Source organism: Cupressus sempervirens, chromosome 2, assembly GCF_028749045.1.
Source record: "Cupressus sempervirens isolate cs-2001-9-10 chromosome 2, ASM2874904v1, whole genome shotgun sequence".
In the NCBI taxonomy this organism is placed as follows: domain Eukaryota; kingdom Viridiplantae; phylum Streptophyta; class Pinopsida; order Cupressales; family Cupressaceae; genus Cupressus; species Cupressus sempervirens.
Window position 1 is genome coordinate 474266692 of NC_143119.1, and position 15221 is coordinate 474281912.

A 15221-nucleotide genomic window follows, 5' to 3' on the forward strand; every position below is an offset into this window, starting at 1 on the left:
AATTTGAAATTAGATTTTGAATCTACTGCCTTGAAAATCAAGGCACGGAAAACGATTTTTCATGCACCTATGAAAAACAAAGACTGGCCTAGTTGAGATCTACAAAACCCCACCAGGAATCTTCAAAAGGTTTTTAAAACTAGCACGGAAAAAGAGAGTTTAGAAAGAAACCCTAGCCATTTTTTTAAAAAGCAAAAAAAGGCATATTTGACTATTAAAAAATGGTGGAAAACAAAACTAATGGATGAAAATCAGAGACAGATGTGCCGAAACATCAACTTGAAAATGCCCAAAAAGAAGGCCAAGAAATTGCAAAAAAATATTGGACACTAAATCCCTAGTCAGGTTTGGAATAAAAAGCGATGCAAATTTTGAACACACTACGGCAAATATTTCAAAAGTTTTGAACTAATAATTTCAAAATGAAATAAAAAAATTCCGTAGGAGGTTAGGAATTTGCTTTGATACCGTATTACGAAGTAATTGGAAAATATTTGCTTGATATTAACGAAGACTAAGAGGTCAATATATACAATAGAATAAAACAATGTTTCCTTAGGAAACGATCGTAAAGAATAGAAACATTCTATTCTAACTAAAAGAAAGCTAAAGAAAGCTAACAGATAACTATAGACTAACTAATATAAGAAACATTCTAATATTTACAGGAGGTTGCAATAGATAACCATTAGATACTAAACAGCAAATCAGCCACTGAAATATATCCAACCTGGTGTTCAATTCAAATGCCTTGAAATTCAGATATTGTATGTGGGAAAGTGTGCCATTCCAAGCACATATGCAAGTGAACACATAAAATGGAGAAACAACTAATATGTACTATAAATTGTAAGGATGAGAATTAAGAAGTTTTTGGTGGGGGAATTTCTCATTCAAGTTTTCTTAGGTAAATAATATAACTCCAAGGAATACCTAGCAAGCCAATTTACATAAAAGTTAGTCCCTGGAGAGAATCTACAGCATCAATATTTGTGTGATTATTATGCTAAACCCATTGAATCTTCAGGTCAATAGTAATTTGGAAAGGGATTAAATACAATACTTGAAGTTTTAATAGTAATTTTCAAGTTTATTTTGAAACACAGTGTTACCACAAGAGTGCTGAAGCAAGAAATCAACCATAAATCTTATCGCTGACACAAAAAGTTAAGATTGTATACATGATTGTTCTCATGTTATACATGAAAAAGAATCTATATATTTTCAATTTAAAGGAAAAATAAAACAGATAATATTGAACAATGTGCAAGTGAAATGAAAACAGTAATACAATAAAAATTGAACACCTTTCAGCCTTGAAATGAGAATGTGAAAAAGATGGCCTTTTGTTGCTTCTCTGTATTGACTCAACATTATGAAAGATTGAAGACTTATTCCTCATGAAAAGAGCCCCAGTACCATATTCATCATGTGATGATTCTCTAACCACTTCTACATGAAACATTCCAACCTGAAACCAATAAAATCATCTGTTATATATGCATGAAATGTGACACGAGTAACTACATAAGAAAAAAACATTAGATAAAGATAAAATGACACTGCAAAAGGAAAACTGACTAAATACAATTTACAACATCATAAGCTATAACTTGACTATTTGCCATGTTACAACAATTCTTTTATCATGAAAAAATAGGAACATAAAAATATAAATGTCTTTCATTTAGGATGTCATCTACTAAAAGACCATAGAAGCATGATAAAGACTCTCTTAAGCACAAGCCATAACATCATAGCTTAATTAATTTTCCATTTGATCACCCACCCCCTGTTAATGGGATTGGCTGATTTAAATCCCACATGGAAACTGGCTCAATCAGGTTAGTTATAATTGAATTGTGATGGAGCTTCTTGGGGCAATTAGAGCATATCTGGAGCTAGATACATTCTACAGAATTCACTATGTTGAATGCTTACTACATTTTATGTGTGTCTAGTTCCAAAACAAATAATTAGCCCATGTTCTAAACCCCTCTTCATGGTCTGAAATTATGCGAAGCAAGAAGAGTAACTCATCTAGAAATTCAGGGGGATTCTCCAATTGTGATTAATGCAGTCTATCATTTCTCCACAGCAAGTTGGTGATTATAATCTCTTCTAGATAAAATTTTGATTACTTTTGAGCGAATTCCGAATTATTTGGAAAATCACATTTCCTGAAAGGCCAACTAATATGCTCACTCAGTCTCCAACCTTGCTGTAAATGGGGTGGCCACCTTTGATTCAGCTCCCACTAAGTTTGGCAGTATGAGGTGATTGTTCAACACTTGTGTTAGTGGTACATTGATGTCACTTGAATCATAATGGAATATCTTTTCCAATGCATGAACCTACAAGAACAAGAATCTAGATACAGAAGATCCTTACACTTCACTGAAAAGGGATATCTCTATTTTTAACACCCAAGGAGATGTCATAATAGAAGGTTTTTTTAATGCTGGGACAGCAAATAATCAGTCCCTCAACTTGAAAAGAAACTGCAAGGAAAGTAGTGACCCATTATGGTTAGAAGAGGAAACTGATTAGTTTTGGAAAAGAGTTTCAGAGGACAGCAAAGGCAATATCAATCATTATGGGCCAGAACTTTTGGGATTGTATAGCTTACATAATTGGGTCATATGTCTGAATTTAGGAAACATTACATGCAAAACTTACAATGGACAGAGTGTTGTGGATTATGTCATATGCTCCCAAGGCTACATCAAAAGAGTAAAAGAGTTAGAGATAAGAATGTGCCCAGCAAGACTAAGGTCTGACCACAACCCAAAAATTTTAAAATTAGCCTTTACCATGGAGCAATAGCAAGAAGGACAAACTCACCTTAAGCAAAAGAAAGGCTTGTTTCAGGGCAGAATTCTAGTGAATGAGGAAAATCAGAAAATCCTTAAACAGACCCTTACAAGGTTGATCGGGAGTCCGAAAAGTACATCTGAACACAAGGAACAGCAAAAAGTAAACAAAGATTGCTTAGTTCCCGTAATTCACAAGGCTCTAGAGAAGTGTAAAAGAACTAAACCCAAAATGAAGACAAAAAAATCTTCCCCGGCAAATCCTTGGTTCTACGAGGACTGCCAATTAGCAAAGAGAAATTAGAGGAAAACTAAGAGCAAAGAAAACAAAAAAGAGTATGAGAAGCTTCTAAAAAGTAAAAAAGAAGTGTAGTGAGAATGAGGAGAATGGAGCTGATTACTCTAGATAAACAAAATTCCAAGAAATTCTGGAAAGAGCTGCAACAAAAGAGAAAACAAATTGAGAACAATATCATGAGACCTCAATAGCTTGAATATGCAAGGAGATTACACGAGCGGGAGGAAGATTAACATAGACCTCCGATAATCAAGAACACAAATGAAATTTTTACAATTGAAGACATCTCACAAGGCATAAAAAGATTAGCTGGGGAAAGGCTCAACATGTTGATGGGCTACAAGTTGAGCATCTAAAATGGGGCAATGAAATCTTCACAAAAGTGAGGACATAAATGATCCATCAAACTATAGAATTATTATGATTAATCCACTTCTAGGGAAGCTCTTTGGTAGCATGGTTGAACATAAAATCAGCAAATGGGCTGAATTGGAAGGTAAAAGGGTTAAAGGGCAGGCTAGTTTCAGACCAAAGCATTCCACTATTGATCATGGGGTTACTCTCCGATTCTTGGTTGAAAAAGTATGGAATGTAATGCCCCGCCCGAAGATCCTTGGAACAAGGATAAATATAAGCCAAGATAAAAAAAATTAAAACAAGTATGGATGCACACAACAATCAACATATAAGGATCACAAAGATCGCAACGGAAGACTAAACAAACATCCAACACCAACGGATCTCCAAATGCCACTACTGACCAAAAACGACAAACTACGGGAATCACAAAATGCATTTGAATGTGAAATATCCCGAATTCGAAAGGCCAAACACTAGGGTTTGAGAACTCCATAAAGGGTATCCCAAACACCTCTCAAAACCTTTCAGTCAAGTCAAAAAATGCCTGTTGGTCGCCCACGCAAGTTTCCTCACAGACCCAAGCGATATTTCCAAACAGCCATGAGTGATACTTTACTAGTATCGTACGACCTTTCTTCCGTGGGCGTGCGATACTTTCAGGGTCTAGGCAATACTATAGCTAAGGACGTGCGACACTCTTCCAATGTTGTACAACATTTCACCAAGAGCAATGCGATACTTTCCAATATCGCACACATTTTTCCTTAAAGCATGCGATACTTTCCAGTATCGCACTATATTTCTTCTTTAGACACGAGATACTTTACAAGTATGGCCCAATGTTGGAACACTGTCACCCATGAAATGCAATAATGCTCCAACGAACATCTAGAGGGGTAAGTAGAGAGTTAGAACCTCCACACCGGGAATACCGGATCCACAAGTCGAGGCTTGGAAACTCGAACACAGAGGAGCAAGACGGAAAATGCAACTAACCATCTAAACTATCTAAATCATAGTAGTATAAGAAAATGTACTGAAGCAACATCGCAATGTACAAAAACAACTAAACTCTTGCATAGTTCCTCCTAACCGTAATAGCATTATGAGGCCTCGAAAGCCCTAACCATCCCCCACGCGTAACATCCTAAACTGCCAACTGAATAGTTGGAGCTATCTTATGAGGGTGTCACTACTAAACGTAATAACATCATAAGAACAAGAACATCTAATCATGCTACAACAATAAAGCAAAAGATATTCCAACTAAGTAAATATCATCATCTAGCCATATGCTAACATCATAATAAAGGAATGCGTCAAATAACTAACATCATCTAAACATGATATCCAAGAATCCCAATAAAAGCATAGATCACAAGATAACATACTCCAGAACTCGAAGTACCAAGTGAAACAACAATCACCGGCCACACTAGAAGAATAGACTGTCTCTGTACATCGGTCCCCAGCAGTGGTATAGGTAGCTATGCCTCCCAACCACGTAGAACCCATAAGTTCACTTTCGTCATGTTGATGGAGATGATGATCCAACCACAAACACTCATAAAGTAAACATCCATAGCTAACACTCACGCCAGACAGTAAAGATGACAGAAACCAAGATCATGAGACAATGCAAGTACAACAGGTACTAGTCAGACTCTCAATGGGTCAACTATGTAGGGACTCGGTAGAGGGTAATTCCCTTGGCATCGGGTAGCCCAAGCTAGTATTGTGCAAAATCAACTCCCCAATGGAAGGCTCTTACACTATGTCCTTAGACTTAACAGGGTGCTCACACATTTTATTCTCTTAGATTTATTACCTAGTAATTTATTTAGTTATCACTTAAGTCTTTTTCATGCCAACATGGGAAATAGTTGCCAAGGTTGCGATAGAAGCCCCACCATGATGCTACCCTACCCTACCCATATTCATCCAACAATGAGCGCCCGTAGGCATGCATATTCCCAACCCAACTCCAATGAACATAACTCAATCAAAATACAAACGAGAGATCGGGCCTCACAAGTCACTAGACAAATGCATGTGCACGTGCTCGTGTGTGGCGCACCACCATCACAAAGATCATAAAACAAGGGTTGGATGAGAACTCAAGCAATAAAATACTCAATCGAAAACAAGCTTGGGAGAACGGATACAACATGCATCCAAATGCAACATAAAAGTGCAACAGTGATCTAACTGATATCCTATGAATAATCCAAGTCCACGACTAATATCATGCCAAGAAAACCCAAGAAAATTGGGGCGGCACACAAATCGAGGTAAAAATCTCAAAACTCAAAAACTTCAAAATTAAAACCCATTTGGTCTTAGGGCACAAAAGCCACAAAAATCCAATAAAATTCAAGTTCAAACACTATATGCAAAAAACGGTCATCGTAACGGTGAAAGACCGGTCATCATAACGTTGAAAGACCCCAAACCCTCATCCCGAAAATCAGGAAAACGTTCATACCCAACCAACCGAGCAAAACTAGCATTCAAAAATGGAGGGGAACACTAGTTCTCAGCCTCCTAACATACAACTACCAAAAATAGAGCTGAAACATAAAATCAGGAGAGCCCTACCTGACAACAAAAAGGGCTAAAACGTAAAACAGCCAAATAAAATAAATATCCCGCGAAAGCTGTCAAAAGTCGCGGTAAACCAAGCTCTCCCCAAGCTGGATCCAACGAGGCCAATCTCGCAAAGATCCCACGCTCGTAACTCTCACAACGAATAGAAATGCAATCCTCTAGAAGAGGTTTTGGAAAAAGCTCTCATTTTTCTAATTTCCAAAAGTGAGAAGTGAGGAATAAATTTCCTCTTTGGATATTTATTCACTTTTTGAATGAATAATTGATTAGGGTAAATAACCAAGTAACCTAGTTAAACCCAGAATCAACACAAACAAAATAGGCTATCCCAAGTAATTGGAATTCATCTATGGCAAAGCTGCCAGAAATTAAAATTAAGTAAAATAGAGCCCAAAACCCTTAAACCAAAATCAGAGAAAACCTTACAAACTTTTGCGACAATGCAAACCTCTAAATGCACAGACACGTTCATAGGTCTAATCACGTAATGCAAATGAGTCTGGATTTATTAAATCACCGAAAGGTTTAATTTAAACAGTCAAATAAGATACGTCGACCATACAAGGACGACATTGGTAAAATATGAATAGCTGAATCACTAACTCCATGTGCCATTGTTAGGGATATAAATCCTGCATAAAACACATGATCAAGTGTAATTGCATATAATAAAATAGCCGAAGCAATAAATGCATTAAATAATCTAATTTAATCATTTATTTAATTATACTAAAATAATCCATTTACATCACTCACGTTCGCATAAAGCATAACAAAGGGAGAATGAAGTAAATGACCTTAACATCAAATCCAACATACAACATAGTTAGAAGTATGTCCAAATACAAGATAACCAGATATCATCATAAAACATACTGTCATCTCAAAATGGCATCATCATGCAAATATGATCAACTGAACAACATAGTAATCTAACATCTATGCATTGGAAATCAAAGTATAACATATGCACCCTCAAGTCATCTCAAATGTAAAAATAACATGAGTTACAAGTATCTCTTGGATCAAAATATAAAAAGGTATAGACTGCAAACACAAGAGGCACTACATGGAATACAAAGGGTGTTGAGGCTTTTTGAGGTTTTATGGATTTCAAAAAGGCCTTCGATATGGTGCCACATGACAAACTCTGGCTCAAAATGGAGGAACTGAAAATTCCTATTGAACTTAAAGCTGCGACACATAGACTTTATGAGCAGGTCATAGCGAAAATCAGAACTATGGATGGGATGTCAAATTGCTTTGGCAGTGATATAGGTGTCAAACAAGGATGCCCCCTCTCTCCAACCTTGTTTGGGTTATACATTGACAAACCAGAAGAATGTTTAGACAAGAACAATGGAGATGGGGTTCAACTAGCTAATAACATGATAATGTTACTCCTATATACGGATGACCTCATTTTAATTGCCAAAACTGCTAAGGATTTGAAGGAACACTTGAATGCGCTTAATACCTTTTGTCGGTTGTGATGCAAGTAAACACTAACAAAACCAAAGTGATGATTTTTTCTTTGAAAAAAAATAAGAAGCAACAAAACAATTTCCTTTTTGATGGCATCCAGTTGGAGATAGTGGAGGAGTACAAGTATCTTGGAATCAACTTCCATAACAAACTCAGCTAGGAAACTTGTAGAGCAAAAAGAATTCAAGGAGGATGGAAAGCATTATATTCTTTACAAAATAGATGTAGGAATGCAGAATTATGGAACTGGAAAACCAAAAAGCTACTCTTCAGTTTGTTGGTTACCCTAGTGATCCTTTATGGATGTGAGATTTTGGGCAGCAATTTATCAAATAAAAAATGGAGACAAATAAAAAGAATCCAAAAACATTTAATCATCTGTAATCTCAAGGTTAAAACCATCATTCCTTACGAGATCTTATTGGCAGACACGGGCACTTTTCCATTAGAAGTTGCTGCCATGGTTCGATTATTATGTTGTTTAAAAAAAACTCAAAGAATGGAAAATCAGCGATGGCCTAAATTGATCATAGAAGAAAGACTTGATAGAAGAAAAAAACACGTGGATGAAACAAAATGGTAAATGGATGGAAAAGTGGAATATTAGTAGGCAAGAATGTCCAAATAACAATGAGGAAATAAAAAAGTATTTGAATGAAAAGTTCAAGAGTCTAATATGGTCAAAACAAAAAGGACGCAAAAAAGATTATATATCAAAGAATTTAATCTAAAGAGGGAGCACGTGGAGAAAGCATACATAGGAGCAAATATCAATTGGAAAGCAAAAATGCTCATAGCTCAACATAGAACAGGTTCCCATCACTTGAGGTGTGAAACAGGTAGGTGGACACTGCCAAAGAAAGAATGGGAGGAAAGAATATGTTTATTTTGCAACATGGGAGTAGTGGAGACAGAAATACATTTTATCATGGAATGCCCAACGTACATTGACATCCGCTCCGGCTACGGCAATATCCTAGCAACCAGCAATTTGGATTCTATTTTTGAGGAAACATAGCTAAACAGGACGGCAAATTTAATGATCAACATTCATTGTAGAAGAATGGACCTAAAGAAGCAATTTCAAAAGACTTAGGGTCCTCCCGCCCTCTCGGGTGGTGTGCTTTTCTTGGTGGTCCCTTAGGCTGCTTTGGCCTCGTGGACATTATTAAAATTTGTCATTCATTCATTCAACCAGATCACTTCCCTCCTTGTTGCCATCAGTCACTCCCATTTCAGCGAGCTTTGTTTTTTACATCATTCCTTGCAGCATTTAGCCACATGGCACCTCATGTTAGCGTTCATTTCAACTCACATCTTATAATCACCAACTCAGATTTTTCTCCCGCACCCTATAAAGATTAATATATGTACTACTTTTGTGCAAACACTAGACATTTAAAGGCTCCCCTGAAAAATGATCATCATTTCAACTTCAATGGAGTATTCTAGCTCACTTGGCTCATGCAAGATGCAACCCCGTATGGTGATAAAGGGGTCAAGTAGTAGGTTTTTTAGGCATCTAGTTTCCAAATTTATATAAGCTTAATCTCGGAGTAGATTTTTCCCAATGATATCTCACACACAATGCTTTTACAGTTTCAGAGTGTCATGCTTTGCTGCATTCAAACCCCTTACCTAATTTACAATCAGTTAGCTATCCCCAAACACCTTAATACACTCTACTCCTCATTTCCATGCCCATTCTAGACCTTGAATCAACCCTTCATATTCTGCAACATTATTAGAACACAAAAATGAGAAACAAAAAAAATAGAAAAATAGTTTTTTGCCTGAAGTGACACCCACATAGCTCCTCCACCAGCACCATTTATGCTCTTAGATCCATCAAAAAACATCTCCCAAAGCTGATCTTGTTGATCTACATCCTTGTTTTCTACCTTGACCAAGTTTGGTATAACAACACCCTGTTCATGTATAATGTATGTGGCCCAACCAGCGTGCTTATAATCAGAAAGATGATTTTCAGCAGCTTGACTCGCTGCCTACTCATCTAACAGAATATCAGAGATACCTTCTACATGGGTCTTAGGCTCAAGAGTGTCAACATGGTCATCTTGATCAAAAGAAATGAGATTTGCATTAACAACACTAGGGATGTATGGCTCTATGTGATCTTTGGCAAGCAATTCTGATTTAATGGTGACCTTAGTACCATATCTAGTCCTAAACAACATGTGGGAGCAGTCAGATGACAAATACCCCCCAATCTTGGCGGTAAAATCTGTAGACAAACAAATGGCAAAATATGGGGGTAAGTCTATCACATAAACATTCTGCAGAATAGAAAAATTTGGACAGTCATGGAATGTTAGACTAGCATCCTTAATGAAACCCACGGTATTAACAGATGACCCATTAAGCTGGACAACTCCCTTTTCAATAGTCTAATAGATCAGTCCTAACTAGTCTGCTACTTTCTTAGGCATGACCGAGCTCATGGCTCCGCTATCAACCATACAGTTATGAACAAATTTATCACCAATTATTAATGTGAGGTAAAAATAAGAAGGTTTAACACTCTTACTTGATTCCTTCCTAGCTTCTTTGCTGCTGTCCTGAATAACAGCATTTGTCAGCACAACCTTGTGGGGTTCAATAACAACCTCTTTAGGATTCACCTCATCTAATAAGGCTCTCTTGAATAAGTCAGTTTACCCCGGAATAGCCAACGCATCCCACATTGACATGGTCACGTTCATTCAATTCATGTTGTCCACTATGTTGAATGGTACAGCAGTGTGCATCTTTTGTTGCGCCTTAACCACAACATGCTCTGTTTGTTTCTGAATGATGTCCTTGGTGGCAAGGATAGGAGAGTTACCAACAACATTTGCAGAATGTGATGGTTCAACCATAGCAAGCCCTTTACCTCTATTTGCCACTTGCTCCATTTCAGGACCTCTTTTCTTGGCCCTAGTATTTGTTGCTATTGGTGAATCAACATTTACTGCATAGATCTCCTCTATTTTGCAGTTGAGAAAGGCAGTTTCAGGAGCATGCATATCATGTTGCTGTTTAAATACATCAACAGCTGCATCTTGTTGTCTCGTGGCTGTATTTTGGACCATTAATGCTTGATTTATCATCCCATTTGTGCAGGTAGCTATGTGGTCCATTGCAGGGATAGCACCATTCATAATCAGTCGAAACCTCGGGTTCAAATGGCTTTGCTCTGCAAGTTGGACTTGTTGAATGCCTGATATTCCTTCCTCTTGATGAATTTCTTCTCCTATAAACTCAGATATCAGGTCTTGAACACTGAGACCTCTTCTCTGGCTTTGTTCTAGCAAGAGTTCTGCCATGTCTTTTTGGAGTTTCCAACTGCAAATATTCAAAGAAACTGGAACTCCTTGTCTAAATTTGTCTCCTAGACTTTCAAAAACACTAGTCCCTCGATTACAGAATCGCCAAATACACAAATCACTCCTTCCAGCTGTTTGAAACTTCACTACTTGCGTATCAAAACAGTAAGAAACTTCTGAAAACTGGCATGAATATATCCTACCAAGCGTGCCAAAACTAGTAACTCCTGAAATTCGCACCCTTCCTAAGCACTAAAACACTTGAAATTTCTAGAGAACATGGGATCTTTCCTAGGCTATGGGTTACCTATATTTGGAAAGAACCTCTGGATTCTAGGCCGGTTCTTATTGGTTTTTATATGATGAGTAGCCTAACTAATGAAAACTGATAATACTTTTGAAGAAAAAGGATAGACTGATTGCTTGACTGAAAAATGCATAAACAAAAGGGGCGATGCACCAATATGATTTGAATGAAACAAATATCTTCCTAAACACAATCCGGTAGCTCACACAACTTAGACATAGATACAACTCTTGGTTCTACACTTCGCACATAAGAATTTCAGAAGAAGACTTGGAACTTGAAAATGTTAAGAGGAATTAATCACGGTTAATATTTTCAAATACTCAACACAACTCTTGACCTGTGCATAGTACTTCAAGTCATAAAAGATACAAAATGCGATGTAATTCTAAGGTTTCTAACAAGAAACACAAGAAAATGACATCAATCACTATCAAAACATACAAGTATAACTCCAGAAATAGATCCAAAATATGTTGTATAAGTTGTCACATTCTCTGAAAATACATGCTTCAAATCTTATACAGTTGAAGAATAAGCACAATGCAAGTAAATATCAAAGGCTTTCACTGAATCCTGAATGAAGTAGAAATGATGGACTGTAAGAAATGATAATGTTGAGCAAGGAACGAGAAACAATCCAAGTAAAGTGTGAAACAATGTTACCATAAGATAAGCAAACTCCAAGAGCATACACCAAGATGGTTCAACAATGGAGACAAGGATTTATAAGGGGAAAGCAAAGAAAACCCCTTGTGAGTATTATGAATGAAGGCAAATGCCTAGAGAAGAGAGAGAGAGAGTGTTGGAGCAAAAGTAGCTCAATACAATAACATCAAGTGCTAAGAGTGAAGAAGAAAGAAGGAGGAGCATCTCTTATATAGAGATGAGAGAGGAGTTGCATTTGTAACTCCCATTTCTATGAATGCCACATTCATAATAGGTGTGTGCAAAGTGTCACAATCCTCTTAAGGAGGATAAACTAAATAAAGAAATAAACAAGAGTTGTCCTTACATGTGGAATAAAGGACAAACAATGACATGTCCTCCACATGTGTACAAGAGGACAAACTATATTTAGGGACCCTTGGAATATCCTAATTAATATATCCAAGGAAAGATTAACCTTTCTAACATGGACTTTATCAAGATAACACTCAAACTACTTCCAACTGTTTCTCCCCCCAAAAGTGGATAGTTGTGTTAGATAGAAACCAAAATCCTAAAAAAAAAGGTATCCTAGATGCTCCAAATAGTGTTTAATAACTGTCAAACTGCTCCTTCATAAAGTACCCATGATGACAAGTCAAAAGGTTCCAAAAGACTCTCCGTAAATGACTCAAAAGTCTCTTAAAGACTCCTAAATGTCTTTAATTGCAACTGAGAGTCTTAGGGATTTTTATAACACATGGCACAAATTAGTAATCAGTACTCTTAATAAGACTTAATCAATATGGAGATCTTTCTTGTTTCCAACATGACTCACTTGGCCTCCTCCTTGATTATGAGTCATAACTCCCTTTAAATCTTTTATCTTTTCAAAAATCCAGCAATAATACATTGCCTATTTTAGTGTTAACCAATTGATTTATAATGCATCAATTGAGTTAATCGCTAATTACAATTTTGACTTTAAATGCATTATTAACAATGTTTACATACATTCGGTAAAAATTAAGTTTTATTCTGCCTAGCGAATATGATGAAAAAGTTGAAAAAAGCAGGAAATGCGATTAATCTAAATGCAGGCCTTTTGCAATCTACAATGCAAACCAACAACAGACAATAGGAGGGAGTGGTCTACAAGTCAAAAATCAATTTTAAGTACTCTCAACGGTTTAGGAAAAACAACAAATCATCAAACCATCAGAAAGGGCAAACGGTTTTGAAACCCTAATCCAGCTTCCCGCGAAATGAAACGAAAGCATTCATAAATATTAGAATTGCAACAACGAACATGGGTGGAAGTTAGTCCAAAATAGAAAAAACAAAAAGTATGGTGGGAAAAAACAGATGTCAAAACAGTATACTAGGACCGAAGGACTGGATCAGTGCTTGAAGAATTAAGAGGTCTTCAAAAAAAAACCAAATATAATAGCAGAGAAGAAAATCATAACTAGTCATTGTTGAAACAAAAATTTCAAAGCACTCAAATTTCTCAACCTATCCAAATCTCAGAACTTAATAACATACCTCTAGGTTCTTTGAAACCACATCTGCCTCTGTCATTTGTCCTAGCAGAAAAGCATAAACCATTTGTATCGATATAGAAAAACCCTATTGATAAACCTACTCAAAAGGCAATAAAGACATCCGCAGTATCGGCATATATTCTTCCCCATCGGAAAAAGCAGTCTGACTAAAACAAAAGAAGCAAAGCTACAAGCCTTAATCAAAGTACCACAGCCAACATTGAAAACATTGAAACAATCATCATCAACAACAAACACAGTGAAGCAAAATGGCATGAATGTGTAAATCTAGGTATCCATGCAATTTGGAACAATCCAGCAAAATACAAAAACAATTTGGAATGGAACGTAGCAAAAATCTACGGAGCAAAGGTAAGTAATATTACTCCTCTTAATAATACTTAATCAATATGGAGATCTTTCTTGTTTCCAACATGACTCACTTGGCCTCCTTCTTGATTATGAGTCATAACTCCATCTAAATCTTTTATCTTTTCAAAAATCCAACAATAATGCATTGCCTATTTTAGTATTAACCAATTGATTTATAATGCATCAATTGAATTAATCACTAATTACAATTTTGACTTTAAATGCATTATTAACAATGTTTACATACATTCGGTAAAAATTAAATTTTATTCTGCCCAGCGAATATGACGAAAAAGTTGAAAAAAGCAATAAACGCGATTAATCCTAAATGCAGGCCTCTTGCAATCTACAATGCAAACCAACAACAGACGATAGGAGGGAGTGGTCTACATGTCAAAAATCAATTTGAAGTACTCTCAGTAGTTCAGGAAAAACAACAAATCATCAAACCATCAGAAAGGGCAAATGGTTTTGAAACCTTAATCCGGCTTCACGCCAAACGAAACGAAAGCATTCATAAATATCAGAATTGCAACAATGAACATGGGTGGAAGTTAGTCCAAAATAGAAAAAACAAAAAGTATGGTGGGAAAAAACAGATCTCAAAACAATAGACCAGTACCGAAGGACTGGATCAGCGTTTGAAGAATTAAGAGGTCTTTTTCAAAAAAACCAAATATAATAGCAGAGAAGAAAATCATAACCAGTCATCGTCGAAACAAAGATTTCAAAGCACTCAAATTTCTCAACCTATCCAGATCTCAGAACCTAATAACATACCTCTAGGTTCTTTGAAACCACATCCGTCTCTGTCATCTGTCCCAGCAAAAAAGCATAAACCATTTGTATCGATACAGAAAAACCCTATTGATAAACCTACTTAGAAGGCAATAAAGACATCCGCAGTATCGGCATATATTCCTCCCCATTGGAAAAAGTAGTCTAACTCAAACAAAAGAAGCAAAGTTACAAACCCTAATCAAAGAACCATAGCCAACATTGAAAACATTGAAACAATCATCATCAACAACAAACACAGTGAAGCAAAATGGCAGGAATGTGTAGATCTAGGTATCCATGCAATTTGGAACAATCCGGCAAAATACAGAAATTATTTGGAACAAAACCTAGCAAAAATCTACAGAGCAAAGGTAAGTAATATTACTCCTCATTCAAATCAATATTGGTATTTGCAATGTCTGAATATAAAATCTAGGAATGAATTATCAGAATTATCCAATTGTTTTTATAAAGGGCATCATATAAATTTTTAGCATAGCAGCCAAGTTTTTATGAATACTATAATAAACAGAAATAGGTAATTAAATGGATGGAATGTGAAAACATTTCCATCAGAATTAAACGATATCAACATGATAAGAAGAATAGGACAATCTCTAGGAACTTTAATAGGATTTGAAGTTAATAAATTTAAAACAAATAAGATAAGATTCTTAGTAA

General features: G+C 36.2%; 1 protein-coding gene across 2 annotated transcripts in view; it reads right to left on the reverse strand.

Annotated features, from left to right (window-relative positions):
* LOC149573094 (uncharacterized) overlaps window positions 1-15221 on the reverse strand; it is a 249719-nt gene that overhangs the window by 220867 nt on the left and 13631 nt on the right. For both annotated transcript variants that reach the window (XM_089814270.1, XM_089814269.1), the window contains exon 2: window positions 1308-1471. In XM_089814270.1, the coding sequence (XP_089670396.1) occupies window positions 1308-1471 (164 nt within the window). The remainder of the gene's footprint in view (window positions 1-1307; window positions 1472-15221) is intronic.